This window comes from Chiloscyllium plagiosum, unplaced genomic scaffold (genome assembly GCF_037043375.1).
Source record: "Chiloscyllium plagiosum isolate Xiang-an unplaced genomic scaffold, Cpla_swu_hap1 HiC_scaffold_10, whole genome shotgun sequence".
NCBI lineage: Eukaryota > Metazoa > Chordata > Chondrichthyes > Orectolobiformes > Hemiscylliidae > Chiloscyllium > Chiloscyllium plagiosum.
In genome coordinates, this window is record NW_028270148.1 from 52,998,784 (window position 1) to 53,014,119 (window position 15,336).

Sequence of the window (15,336 nt, forward strand, 5' to 3'; positions counted from 1 at the left end):
AAGTGACGGCAGGATCTGTATTGCATTGGGCTCCGGGATCTGGGTGATCGCTGCTGTGCGGTGTTCGGGACTGTGCCCAAAGCCGGGTTACTGGCACTTTGAGCCGCCTGATCGTTTCGATGTCTGTGGCGGTGATGAGGAGGGATTGTGCCGGATCGTACCGAGAGGTGAGTGCGTGGAAAGGACCGCACAATCCGACCAGTATTGCAACCGGCCTCTGTAAACGAGAGCCTTCAGCTTTCATTGAGTTGAAAATAGTTTCCTAGAGTCTGTAATCGGTCCGAAATAATAGTTGAAAGGCTCTTGGGTTTATTTGTTGCGCGGATTAGAAACTTTTTTTCTGCACTAGCAATTAAAATAATTGCTGGTTTAGTAAGACGTTTGGGCTGGGGGAGTGGGTGGTTGTCTGCGTACAGTGAATGAGTAAACCCCGCAGCTTGTTATTCAGACTGCCCTGATGCTCTGCGGTCTGACCACGACAGTCTCCCCACCCCCTCCCCCCTGAGAGACACCGACCGAGGGGATGGTAACAACAGCCTCCTCTTCAAGTCGCACAACGCTAAAGATATTCCTAAGAGCTGAAGCAGCGTAAAGAAGGACTGGACCGAGCAGGTCCATCACCACCTGTAAGGAGATAAGCTGCATTCATTTCGGAGTTGTGAGGATGGAACGATTATCTCTTATCTCCTTCTCATCATGGGGGTCACTGTAGTGTACAGCCAGCAGTGCGTCAGCTCATCCTTCCCTCAGTCACAAACAAATCGATTTCATTTTGTACTCCCAAACGCAGCATCCGTGCGTTTTTACTGTAATAGTATCTCCGACCTGCTAAGTCGATCCTTGTCCTAAATATGCTAAAGTCAGGATTTTGCAGCTCTCCCTTTGTTAACCTGTCTTATTTGGCATTTCCCATCCTCACTATCATTGAGATGCTGAGTTTTAATCTCCGTAGCTCCTGAAACTGCTTATAGTCGACTCTCCTTCTTATATCGTATTTCCAATATAGACCACAATCTCTGGCTGTTTCTATCTCCTTGTAAAATGTTCTGCACCTATTCAAGAAGAAACAAAATTATCAATGAGAAATATAGTGATTTGAAAATGGAGTAAGTTTTAAATAGATATTTGAATGCCTTTTCATATGGTTATTAGTCATTATAGAAGTTGCATAGTTTGACTAATACATGACCCCCCCCCCCCCGACACGTTTTTATTTTTCACATCTGTCTCGGTATCTCCCAGAAACGGAATTTAGAACATTTTGGAATAAATAGGAAATCCTGTAAACAAAAGTATGTTCAGATCAGACTTGTGATTGTGTTCTTGCTAGATGACTCCGAAGGTGGTTATTGTTTTCACTTGCACTTAAGGCAAAGGAAGTCAGGTTTGTAAACACCCTACAAAAACAAATAAGTCATGTAAAACTTAACAAATCATGGGTTTGGCATCAGTTGAGGAGTGTTGATGAAAATGTACAGTGGGCCTGTCAGTAAGTGAACAAAAGAGCAGAAAGTGAGGATGTGAACTGGTGTATGAATTGAATTTTGCCCAATCCCTGTCCTAACATCCAGTACTTCAGACAGACGTGTTCTTGCTGTTGTTTCTCTTTCCACTTCTTTCAGCAATGCAGATCAGATATTTTTAATCGACCTGTTCAGGCGTGTTCTGACAAATTTTTAGAGCAGATGAATAGTGAACATAGGCCCAAAAACAGAAATTGCTGGAATTGCTCAGCAGATCTGGTAGCATCGGTGGATAGAAAACCGCGTTAACATTTTAGTTTCCTCAGCGCTGGTTGCTGAACCCAAAACGTTCATTCTGATTTCTCTCCACAGATGCTGCCAGACCTGCTGAGCCTTTCCAGCAATGTCTATTTTTGTTTCTGATTTCCAGCATCTGCCGCTCTTGCAGGTTTTATTGTACCTTGGTCTGCTGGCGCAGAGGTGAGAACACTACCACTGTGCCTCATGAGCCCTCCTGCAACGTAACATAACCTTTGCAAAAAAATTCTAGATTTCCTATATCTATTTGCTCTCAATTCCTGTCCAGAACAACTAATTTCAAAATGAGTTGACATTAGTTGATTGTTAGTTGGTATTTTCAGTGTGTCCTAGATGCTCTGCTGAAGATTCCACATCCCTGCAGTTCTTGAGTTCTGATCACTGGCTGACCCACCCAACATGATGAATTTTTGTAAACTGTGTTTTAAAAACCTTTTCTCTTTGTCTGCAGCTTTCAGATGTTGGAACAGAGGACAGCACTTGCAATTCTGACCTCAGGAATGAAACTGATACTGAGCAAGATGATTTAAATAGAACAGTAATACGAGGTATAAACCAGTATTGTGAAAGATACGTCTCAATTCCATCTCTCCCCACAGAAAGGCAGGGGCCTGAGTTCTGTAGGTCACCTGTGGTGGGCAAGTAAATGGATCTGTAGTGCAGTGTCTCATTGCTAGCCTGCCAATACTTGCTCGAGAATAATTTTATGGGTGACGAGCGAGGTATCTGGTGGACCAATTTTCCTTGATCCAACTGAGAACCTTAAAGGTGTAATTAATGTCCAACGAAGGTCATCACACCATTGCCACTTTGATTTAAAGAGCAGTGGGAATCTGTACCAAGCTTGGCAGCTTCAGCCCTGCAAGCTTTTGTTTGGTGACAAAGCATATATCAGCTTTGCTGCTCCCTTCACCTATTGTAAGTTTGCACCACAGTTTGAACTCTCTTGTTTCCATTGGTGACACCACCAACAGCACCCCCTCAATGGCCCTGCTAATCTGGCCCTGGTGAGATCCTTGAATGAACTGGGTTTGGGGACAGCACAGGTCTCCTTACTGTTTGGGACCTTCTGCAATTTCAATAGTGGTCACTGATACTGGAGGCCCAGAACTTCTGGCTTCTAGTCTTGCTCCTGGGAATGGACAGATCTTTTCTCGTACCAATTACAGGGCTGCCGGCAGAAATTAACATAATGAAAACTGACCGAGTGGACGTCTGCTCATCTCCAAAGCTCACACTGGGGTGCAGGAACCCTTTCTCACGTATAATCCAGCTCCAGTCTCTCTTTTGTATCGTTCCAGAGTTTGTATGATTGGGAACAGGATAACCTTTAAACTGCTTATGTGCTTATTTTAATTCAGAGTCTAGATCATTCCCCTCCTTGAACCAGCTCCTTGTATCTACACAACTAAAGGTGACACACACTGTTCGGACACAGCAGCTGTCGTTAGTTGTGTGAATGTTGAAAGCCAATTGCAGCAACTAGTGTCTGGAAGTCTAATTAAAATAAGGCCTGTGTAATGGTGGAATTGTCTGTAGTCTGTTTTCTTTAAACAACAAAATCAGCAAAATTGTTTGGATAAATTGTGTTTGCATGTGACTGTTATGAAGTTACTTGTGGCCTTGAGTTTTAGATTAGATTTAGATTTATTGTCATGTATATATAAAAAAGTGTTTTTTCGCATGTTATATGCAAAGTGTTGCCACATTCTGGTGCCGTCTTGAATATAGTGCAAGATTGTACTGCGGTAGCGTTCATCTTTCTCTCTTTTTTTTTCCCTGCTCTGCTGCTCCTCCAGTTGTTGAGTGTTTGACATTTTTTCGCTTTCATTTTAAAGCTCTGTAATGGTGGTTCGAAATGGGAATGTAATCATGTTCTGCAGTAATATTACTCAGAACTGCTTGAAAGGTAAGACTTGATTGACTTTAGTAAATAGAATTTTGAATGTGAGCTCATGCTTCCAATGCAATTTTTATCTTTATTTTGTCCTTTTTTGTGTGCTTTGGATAAATGTTTACATTCTGTGTTCAAAATCTAACCACCATTACGGAGATTTAAAATGAAAGCAAAACACTGTTGAACAGTCAACAACTGGAGAAGCAGCAGAGAAGGAACAACAAGAAGAGAGAAAGATGAACTCTAATGTGGTAAAATCTTGCATTATGGTCAATGTTTCAAGATGGTGCCAGAGCATGTTTTACTGTACTTTTTATATGCTGAAAAATGTTGCTGGAAAAGCACAGCAGGTCAGGCAGCATCCAAGGAGCAGGAGAATCGACGTTTCAGGCATAAGCCCTTCTTCAGCCCTGAGGTTAATGAGGTTATTTTTATTTAACATACCCATAAGCCTGTATGCCTGCAGCCCCTTTGACCTCACCTTGTATCCTTGAAATGGGAGGGAAGGGAAAAAAAACACCAGGTCTCTTTCTCATATCCTGTCTTGAAGAATATAAATGGATGCAATCTATGAACTGGTTATTTGGAATGAAACAGCCACACTTCTTTCTCTCCTTCAGAGCAATGCCTTTCAATTCTTTCTTTATAGCAGCACACAATCTCTCAGCAACATATTTCTAACCTCAGCTGATTGAGCACTCTCCTCACCAGTCCCTAAGCTTGCAACATACATAATGTGCAAGTCTCTCAACTCTCTGTTGCTGCATTCTATTGCATTTTCATTACACTCTCCTTTCTTACCTATCTTCACCAACCTGCACTGAACTCCTTATCTCCTGATGCACTGAATTCAAAATCATCGTTCGTGTCTACTAATCCCTCCACAATGTTGATATGCTTAGCTGTATTTGTTCAGCTGTATAAATTACAGCATGCCAGTTATTCTTCTGACATGTCATCCTTTGTATTCTTCCTTCCCTTCACTCTACTTTATGACAAACCTTCAACTGCAGCCTGACATCTGACTCTGAAATAATTACTATAACACCACTACCATGCTACCACCTTTGTTCCCTCAATAAAGAATGTGGTAATCAATTGCATGTCCTCACCACCATGCTGAAGATGAAAGTCTTAGTGAAGAGATCTTTTGATGTTTCCTTACTGGTCAGCAGCCAAGATCCTTGATTAACTAATTATTGCAAACTGAACCAATGTGATATAGTTATGGTGTAAAACACAATGAGATGTGAATGATTTCTTACTTTGTAACTATGAAGTTTAAACAGCATAAACGTCTTGTTTTAATTCTTTATCAAGGGAAGGAATTTCTGGTTAAGTGAATACTTTTTCCTGTTCTAGATGATGAAGCTGGCTCCACAAGTCTTTCCTCCATCTTTGGTAAAGCCTGTCTGAAGAACACCTTTTCTGTGATTCTTATCCTTATCTACCTGCTCTTGATGTCTGTGGCAGTATTCCTGGCCTATCAGACCATCACAGATTTCAGGGAGAAGCTGAAACATCCTGTTATGTCAGTGTCCTTTCAGGAAGTTCTGAAATACGATGCTCCTGGTGAGAATACATTTTATTTTCTTATGAAAATGCTGACATAAAATAGTTCAAAAACAAAAACTCTACAGATTCTGGAAACATGGAATAAAAATGAGAAGTATTGGTCAGGTAACATCTGTGGAAGGAAACATGGAGTTAACTTTTCAGCTCAATAACATATAGTCGGAAATAGAATTCATCACTTAAGAGTGCGGTTGTGTAATTGAGAACTTAGCAATTAGCTCGGTTTCAATGACACCATTAGATCCAAATAGATAGTGTTGCCATGGGACCACCTCCAGGCCCAGCCCTTCATTGGTTACCATGAGAAATACATCACCAGTGAAGTGGTGACATTGAAACTGAAGAGGAAATCATAGATGACTTTTGGGTTTGGGGAAAAGGATGTGATTCTGTGACAGTTGATGATTGTGACATAGCTAATACCTGTTCTGTATTCTTAGAAATCTTCAGCACTTTTACAAACATCAGATAAATCTTCATACATTTGCCTCAATTATTGAGATAAGAAAATATGTAAAGGGATCTTGATCAAATGAATCAATGGACTGAAAATGATAGATGGAATTCAATCTGGATAAATAGGATTTTCAAATTAAAATTTTGGTATAACAAGCAAGGATATGGCTTATACAATTAATGGTAGCGCCTTGGGTAGTGTTGTAGAACAGAGGGACCTGGGTACAGGTATATAATTCTTTGAAGTTTGCTTCACATATGAACAGGGTGGTTAAAAAGACGTTTGGCACACTTGTTCAGTCCTTTGAGTATAGGAGTTGGGAAGACAGGTTGAGGTTGTACAGGATATTGATAAGGCCACTTTTAGAATACTGTGTCTTTGACCAGGATATTACCAGGATTGGAGGGTTTGAGTTATATGAATAGGGTGAGATCTTTTTCACTGGAGCCTAGGAGATTGAGAGGCAACCTTAAAAAAGTTTATTAAAAAAATGTGGGGTGTAGATGATAGAGATAATAAATTATATAAGCAAAAAACTGAAAGAACTGCAGCTGCTAAAAATCAGAAGAACAAACAAAGGTTGCTCGAAACAACTCAGCAGATCTGTCAGCGTCTGTGGAGAGAAAGCAGCATTAATATTTCAGATCTAGGGACCCTTCTTAAGGGCCATTGGACCTGAAATCATGTCTCACGAACTTGATTGAGTTTTTTGAAGAGGTAACAAAGAGGATTGATGAGGGCAGAGCAGTAGATGTGATCTACATGGACTTCAGTAAGACGTTTGACAAGGTTCCTATGGGAAACCAGTTAGCAAAGTTAGATCTCATGGAATACAGAGAGAACTAGCCCATTTTGGTACAGAACTGGCTCGAAGGTAGAAGACAGAGGGTGGTGGTGGAGGGTTGTTTTTCAGACTGGAGGCCTGTGACCAATGGAGTGCCACAAGGATTGGTGCTGGGTCCACTATTTTACATCATTTATAATTTAGATGTGAGCATAAGAGGTACAGTTAGTAAGTTTGCAGATGATACCAAAATTGGAGGTGTGGTGGACAGCGAAGAAGGTTAGCTCAGATTATAATGGGCTCTTTGTCAGATGGGTCAGTGGGCTGAGGAGTGGCAGATGGAGTTTAATTTAGATGAATGCGAGGTGCTGCATTTTGGGAAAGCAAATCTTAGCAGGTCTTATACATGTTAAGGTCCGAGGAGTGTTGCTGAACAAAGAGACCTTGGAGTGCAGGTTCAAAGCTTCTTGAAAGTAGAGTCGCAGGTAGATAGGATAGTGAAGAAGGTATTTTGTATGCTTTCCTTTATTGGTTAGAATATTGAGTACGAGTTGGGAAGTCATGTTGCAGCTGTACAGTACTGTTCGGCCACTTTTCGAATATTGTGTGCAATTCTGGTCTCCGTACTATTGGAATGATGTTGTGAAACTTGAAAGGGTTCAGAAAAGATTTAGCAGGATGTTGTCAGGGTTAAAGGACTTGAGCTATAGAGAGAGGTTGAATAGGCTGGGGCTGTTTTCCCTGGAGGCTGAGGGGTGACTTTATAGAGGTTTATTAAAGCATGAGGGGCATGGATAGGATAAGGTCTTTTCCCTGGGGTTGGGGAATCCAGAACCAGAGGGCATAGGTTTAGAGTGAGAGGGGAAAGATATAAAAGAGATCTAAGGGGCAATGTTTTCATGCAGAGGATGGTACGTGTATGGAATGAGCTGCCAGAGGAAGTGGTAGAGGCAGGTACAATTGCAACATTTAAGAGGCATTTGGATGTGTGTATGAATAGGAAGAGTTTGGAGGGATATGGGCCGGGTGCTGGCAAGTGGGACTAGATTATGTTGGGAAATCTGGTCAGAATGGACGAGTTGGACTGAAGGGTCTGTTTCCAGGCTGTACATCTCTATGACTCTATTACTCTACAACTTTGTTTTCTTTCTACTGATGCTGCCAAACCTGCTGAGTTTTTCCAGCAATTTCTGCTTTTGTTAATCAAATTCCATCATGTATTCAACTTTGTGTTTTGAAACAGAACAATCAACAAACTCCATTTCCTCAAAGTATTAGTCAAGTTGGTATCTTGACAACAGTAAATTGAAGATTGACACTCACTGGTCAGTGTATGTATTGGGATTGCTACAGTCCCACAGCTGACAAAAACAATCTGAATGGTAGTCTCATGAATAGAGCCATAGCCATCTGTTCACTGGTAGGAGCTGATGCTGAGTTAGGGCATATTAAAATCATTCTGCACGATAATGGATACCCTGACCAGATTACCTCACAACCCATGAAAGGGCCTATGGGCACTACCTTTGACCTGGAGTAGGACACACTCTGTCTCACTACCACGGAAAGGGAAGGTGTCTCAAAAATTTGAACAGCTGATTCTAGCTGTCTCCTGCTGTTTCCATGCAGCAAATACAGAAGTGGTTTTCTCCACTAATAGGATGCTGTTGTCAAGCCAAAGTGGCATTTTGCCCATCACGTAGATTAATTATGTGATATATGACTTTCCATGTGGGAGTAGTGTCCGGAGTATATCCCAATGATTGGCAGCCTGTGTCAAACAGCACATCCCATTAACTATTTTCAGTGCACAGATGCTAATTGTGCTCAGACAGCCAGTGATTGCAAGTATCACAAAAGTATATCCGTCATTAGATGACATGGTGATATTGGAAATCAATTATTAAATAATCCAGACTGTGCTAAGAATTAGACAGGAAACCAATTTAAGACCGTCAGCCTGACCCACAGTGTGACATATTTACATGTACTAGAAACTATATATTAATAAACAGAATCCTGTTTTCTGCTGGCAAAAATAATTTTTACAGACATTGCACATGTTTCCTTTTTAAAGAAACTGCCATACTCTGCATTCCCATGGCAATACCCTGACCAATCAGAATTTATCTGCCTGGTCTGTGAACTGAAAATTGACATGATCGCCCAACCAATCAAAACACTCTCAGGCTGATAAAATGCGATCTCTTTTCTCAAGTTTGTTTCTTGTATCGTTGTCCTGATGAGCACATGTTGGAAAGCTTCAGCTTTTACTCTCCTGTTAGCAGTGTTTAAATTCTGAATGACTATATGGTATATTTTAAGCAAGGGAGGGCAGGTGTGAGAAGAAAAACAAAACAAAGTTTGTGTTAGGATGGAAGGGGGACAAGACTAAGAGGTTTAGTAAGGGGACATGCAAATAAATAAAAGCTGTTTCGAGGGGAGGCGTGAGGGTCAGAATCATGAACAACCACCTTCTTGAAACCAAAAATTCGCATAAAATCTGCAATGAAAAGGGAAATAAACTGGGTCGAGATTGCAATCTAATATTTTTGAACCCTGAGTCCAGAACGCTGTAAAGTACCTAACTGAGGATGATGTGCTGTTCCTCAAGCTTGGATGGAACTTTATTAGAACTCTAGGAGCATGTGTATTGAGAAATTTGCATGAGAACAAAGCGGAGAATTAAAATGGTCTACAGAGAAGAAATTTGGGTTCACTCTGCATTTGGTCTTCACAGCATATAACAGGCAGAATTATGACCAATAATTACAGTGTACCAAATTGGAAGAAGTATGCTAGTGTAGTTTCAGCTCAAATAAATGATCAAGGCCTTGGATGATGAGAAGAGGGGAGGTAAAATGAAAGGTGATGCATGTCCTTTTGTTATGGAACAGGCCAGATCCTCTCAAAACATTTTAAGAACGTAGCCCAGAAATTAACTTTTCTAGTTGTTTTAAGCAGATGTAAGGTGAATATTTTAGGAACGACGTAGCAAGTCACACCACTCGGCTTTAAACAAAATAGAATTTATTTATATGCGAACAAAAGAAAACCGAATTTAGAATAATATAATTATTTGAAAACCCAACTGACACAAAAACGCAACTTCACAAAGAGGTGTTCTGATTCCCTGCAACATCCCATAAACACAGCCCCTGGCAAAACAGTAAATTCAAACACAGGTTCTTACAGAAGAGAGGTGTCAGAGAGAGAGGATCAGCATGGAGCTGTTTTTTTGGGTCCCCAACTAAAACTAGAAAAAACCCTGAACTGGAAGAACAGGCCACTTCCCTTTCATTGTACAAATATTCAAGTTGTAAGTTTGCTCGCTGAGCTGGAAGGTTTGTTTTCAGGAATTTTGTTACCGTACTAGGTAACATAATCAGTGAGCCTCTGGTGAAGCGTTGGTGTTATGTCCCATTTTCTATTTATGTGGCATGGTCTCTTAAGGTGGGTGATATCATTTCTCAGAGGTTGGTAAATGGGCCCAAATCAATATGTTTATTGATGGATTTCCGGTTTGAATGCCAGGCCTCTAGGAATGCCCATACGTGTGTCTGTTTAGCCTGTCCTAGGATGGATGCATTGTCTCAGTCGAAGTAGTGTCCTCCTTCATCTGTATGTAAGGAGACGAGCGATAGTGGGTAATGTCTTTTGATGGCTAGTTGACGTTTATGTATCCTGGTGGCTAGTTTTCTGTCTGTCTGTCCGATATACTGTTTGATACAGTCCATGCAAGAGTATTTTGTAAATGACATTTGTTTTGCTGGTTGTTTGTATAGGATGTTTTAGGTTTATCAGCCGCTGTTTAAGTATGTTGGTAGGTTTGTGGGCTACCATAATGTCAAAGGGTAAGAGTAGTCTGGTAATCATTGTCTTTGTATGGCACTGTGGCCAGAGTTTCTGGGTGCATTGTGTTTGCTTGTTTGGGTTTGTTGTTTAGGAATTGATGGACTGTGTGTATTGGGTACCCATTCTTGTTGATTATGCTGTATTGGTATTTTTCTTTTGCTGCTCATAGTTCTTGGGTGCTGCAGTGTATGGTGGTGTTTTAAAATAATGTCCTGAAATATTTTCCCCCACCTTAAGAGATCAAGACACACAAATAGAAAGCGGGACATAACACTAGTGCTTCACCGGAGGATCACTGATGATGTTACCTAGCATGGTGATGAAACGTCTGAAAACAAATCTTCCAGCTCAGTGAGCAAACTTAAAACCTGAACCTCAAGCTGAGCCACAAATCTTCTCAAAAATCACATTATACAAGAGTTTTTTAATAAAGTCTTGAAAGCCTTTTTCTGATTGTTGACTTAGGCAGCATCAGTTAGCCATTATTAAAGTAGCCAGTTCAGACATTTTGGCACCCCTGCCTTTAGGGCCCCTCTCAAGAAAAGACCAAGGAGAGAATAGCCTTCTTAAAGGAGCAATATTGTCGCATCTTCATTTGTGAAGCTGCTGTGGTCAGGGAGGGTGTGTCAGGTGTGAATGCAGAATGAAGCAGAGTATGACAGTTGTTATGGACTAGGCCAGACCATTCAAAACATTCTTAAGCTGGTTATAGTGAAAATTACCTGGAGTAAGTTAGCTAGGTTGATTACCAGGTTTTAAACAGACAACAATTTATTCACAAAATGAAACACAAAGAACAGAATAAAGAACAACTATAGACCTCAGTCTATCCAAACTAGACTTAATTATGCTGTTCAGAATATGCATAACAGTCCCAATAAGCAAACCCCTTAAACACAGTAAAAATGGCTTATACCCCAGGCGGGTACCGGAGCGGGCTGTCCTAGAGGTGGTCGAAAGGTGTGTCAGGGCGGACCGAGAACTGGAAGGGGCATGGGGTGGACCGAGAGCCGGAAGGTGGGTAGGGGCGGGCTGCCTTAGAGTGGTCAGAAGGTGGGAGGGACGGGGGCTTGCTGGGTCTGTATTGTCTGCACTTTTGTATGTAACAGTATTGTCTAATATACAAATGTCGTTGTCACTGTCTTGTCCTATGTGGAACTGGGATTTGAGGTTTGTCCTCATTTCCCTGTAAAATGGTTGAACGGTAGGGTTTGGGGCCTAGCTTTGCTGCTCCTCTCCCTTGTAAAATTGCTGTCTCTTGTGTATAGCTGTAAATGTTTTTGTAAACTGTTTTATAATTTGTTTAATAAAATAAAAATGGCTTATAGGTCAAAGTTTGAAGGGCAGAAGAAGAGAGAGTCCAGCAGTCTGTTTCCACACAGCTCACAGCTGAACTCCCAATAGTCCTGGACTGAACTGCTCAGCTAGAGATCTGGCCACGCCTGCTTGGCTTATACAGGTTACTTGTAAAAACACAAAAGCTTTGGCCTAAAGGCCTCTGTTTATGTATAAACAAAAAGGCCTCTCAACACCTTTTTTTTATCTCTGTACCAAATCCAGCCGTTACAGAGCCCAGAGTGTTTTATGACCCCTCTGGAAAAAAATCAAGGACACAGTATCCTTGAGAAAAGGAACAGCTTTTAGAGAAAAGGGACCAGCTTTGTAGTACGGTGAACAGCCCTCGAACAATGTTGACAGGGAAGTGGAAGATGTGTCTGGTGGTGGCATCAATGAAATGGTGAAGTATGATGTGTTGAAAATGGACTGGTGATGTGGAATGGTTTTTGGTGGGTGACAGCAGAAATAGGACTTGAATGGTGGAGAGCCCTGTTATTCAGAGCAAAGGAGTTTCTTGGTTGAAGAGAAGTGAGACATGTCAGAAATATTGAGTGAAAAATTATATCATCAGAATAGATGTGCCAGAGGCGGTGCGAGCTAGGTCTCTTCAAGGTGGACATTCCAGAAAGTGAAGTGGCAGTCAATGAGACATGAATGGAGAAACAAAAACTGTGTACTTTCCCAATTCTAATGGATGGTCATTAACATAAAATGTCAGCTCTGTTTCTGTCTTTACAAATGTTGACTGACCTGCTGAGTAATTCCAGTATTTCCTTGATATTAAAGTAGTACTCGGCTATTCAAGCAGTATATTGACAGCTCCTGCTATTTATTGCCCTAATCACTGATACTGAAAGAAATCTGAGTACAATTAAATTGTTTCAACAAGATTACTGTCTATTATTAGTTACTTAATCAGTAGTGTTTCAGAAACTGCATTTTGAGGTTCTAGCACCATGACTTTCATTCCGGAAGTTACCTTGCTCAGCACAGGATTAGTACATGCCTTTGACTTGCATCCCAGGCCTCAATTATTTTATTTTCTTGATGATAATAATAGTTAAAGAGGAAGTTATAGAATATGGTAGTATTTTATGACCTGAGATTAGCAAAGAAAAAAAAATGTTTTCCTCCATGCCAAATAAGATGATCTTAAGAAGAGACATTTCTGACTTTACTACACATCGCACACAAAATATTGCTCAGCTTTTAATTTTTTATTGTGTGGGCTAAGTGCACTGCTGACAAGTCTGACATTTATTGCCCATCCCACTGCCTCTGGCAAGGTGGTGTACCTTCATGGACTGCTGTCATCCTTGTGGTGTCGACACACTCATAGAGGGAGAAAGTTCAGGATTATGCCTCAGCAGCTATGAAATATCTGTGATTAAAGCTCCAACTCAGGATGGTGAGTAACCTGAAGGAGAATTTTCAGAGAGTAACATTCCCATTTTTTTTCTACTCCTTTTCTTATAGATGGTAGATATTGTAGGTTTTAATGATAGTGTTGATAGATACTTGATAAGATGCTGCAGCGTGACATATGTACTCTGCTGACACTATGCATCTATGGGGAAGGGAATGAATGTTTTAGGTAGTGAATGGCCTGCAAATCAAGTGGGCTGCTTTGTCCTGGATAACACTGCTTCCTGAGTGTTGTTGGAGTTGCATTCTCTCAGGCAAATGTACAGTATTCCATCACATTCATGACTTGGGGAACTGTATTGAGGCTGGCACCAGTAATAAGGCCAGAAGCTAAATGGTCCTAGTGGAAGCTAGACTGAGTTCCACCTAATGCAGGATTAGTTCTGAGTTCAATAGCCAGAGCTGGCAAACCTTTTTGCATCACATTGCTGACAGTTGAGAGTAAACTGATGGGTAAGTGATTGGCCAAATTGGATTTGTTCTGTTTTTCTTGTGGACAGGGTAGCACAGATGAAAGTGTTGTAGCTATACTGGAACAGCTAAGCTAAATGTACAGTTAGCAAGTGCAAGTCTGCCTCTGAGAGATTGTCAGGACCTGTAATACTTCCTTTTTCCAGCCTCTTTAGGTAGCTTCTTGAACCACTGCAGTCCATGTGCTGTAGGTAGACCCACAATGCCATTAGGGACAGAGTTCCAGGATTTTCACCCAATGACACTGAAGGGACAGCAGCATATTTCCAGGTCAGGATGGTGAATGGCTTGGAGGGGAACTTGCAGGTGTTTCTGTTCCAAGAAGGCAGCTCACTACAACCTTCTCCAGGAAAATTAACAATAAGAAATAAATGCTGTCCTGGCCACGAACAAAAAACATGTAAATTAGCAGAGATTTTTAGACAGCAGTCTGAATTTCACTGCCCAAGTCACTACCAGAAAATGACAGATACAGAATTACAACAACAGATGCAGAATTAAACCTATTGCACACTCTGGACTGGGCACTGAAAGACACATATTTAATTACCCCTTCACATAGAATGTCAAGCCGTAATGGTTGTTGATTGACTCACATTGTCAGAGTCAGTATTCAGTACCGATTAAAAGGGAAACATTCCTGCACTCTCATTCAGTGTGGGAAGCCAACGATTACAAAATGATACCCACACTCACTAGATTATCAGAAACAAGTGCAGGACTCTTATCCCCTACTACCAAAACATGAAAGAAATAATTTTAAAAATATACCAAAAGCAGATTGAGATAATACAAATCACACTTCCATTTAGTACTGGAGACTTTCAGTAGATATTATTCCACATTTAGTCCTGAATACTGACAGTTAATAATTAATTGCATACTCTCATACAATGCCAAGACAGACGATTAGAGAATGAATCATACATTCCTTCACAATAGAAATATGAGCCTTGTATCAATTATCTCCCCTACTAATGCAATGTATCGTAGACTGACAGAGTGAATCACAAGATGATATAATTGCAGTTAATTGGAAATATAGATATATCCCTCTCAGAGAAAGAAGACACCACTGATGATCTGATCAGGTTCTGGGGATTTATCTACCTTTATATGTTTTAAGACCACCAGCACCTCCTTTTGTTATATGATCGCTTTTCAAAACATTGTTTTTTCCCCCAAGTACCCTGTCTTTCGTGATGTTCTCCACAGTAAACACTGGCATGAAATATTCGTTTAGTAATCTCACAATGATTCCACACACAGACTGTCACTTTGATCTTTACGAGGCCTATTTTCTCCCTAGTTGCGCTTTTGCCCTTAATATACATATAGATTCTCTTTGGATTCTCCTTAACTCTATTTGCCAAAGCTATCTTATGTCTTTTTACCCTCCTGATCTCCCTCTTTCTTTCCCTTCGTGCCCTTACACTCCTCTAGGGATTCATTCAGTCCCAACCGTCTATACCCGATAGATGCCTCCTTTTTCTTGGCCAAAATCTCAATTTCTTTAGTATTCCAGCATTCCCTTAATGTACCAATCGTGCCCTTCACACTAACAGGAACATACTGTCTCTGGACTTGCGATATCTCATTCTTAAAGAGTTCTCACTTCCCAACTGTCCTTTTACCTGTGAGTAGCCTCCCTCAGAAAACCTTTGAAAGTTCCTATCTAATACATCAAAATCGACCTTACTTCAATTTAGAATTTTCACTTTTTGATCAGTCTATTCTTTTCCATAACTATTTT

General features: G+C 40.8%; 1 protein-coding gene across 5 annotated transcripts in view; it reads left to right on the top strand.

Annotated features, from left to right (window-relative positions):
• The window catches only part of pacc1 (proton activated chloride channel 1), a 52,807-nt gene continuing 37,471 nt past the window's right edge, over window positions 1-15,336 (top strand). For all 5 annotated transcript variants that reach the window (XR_006312525.2, XR_015758446.1, XR_015758445.1 and 2 more), the window contains exons 1-3: window positions 1-167; window positions 2,233-2,329; window positions 5,041-5,250. Coding sequence is in view for 1 of the 5 variants with exons in the window: in XM_043695866.2 (XP_043551801.1) it covers window positions 120-167; window positions 2,233-2,329; window positions 5,041-5,250 (355 nt within the window). In the remaining 4 variants the exon portion in view is untranslated. The remainder of the gene's footprint in view (window positions 168-2,232; window positions 2,330-5,040; window positions 5,251-15,336) is intronic.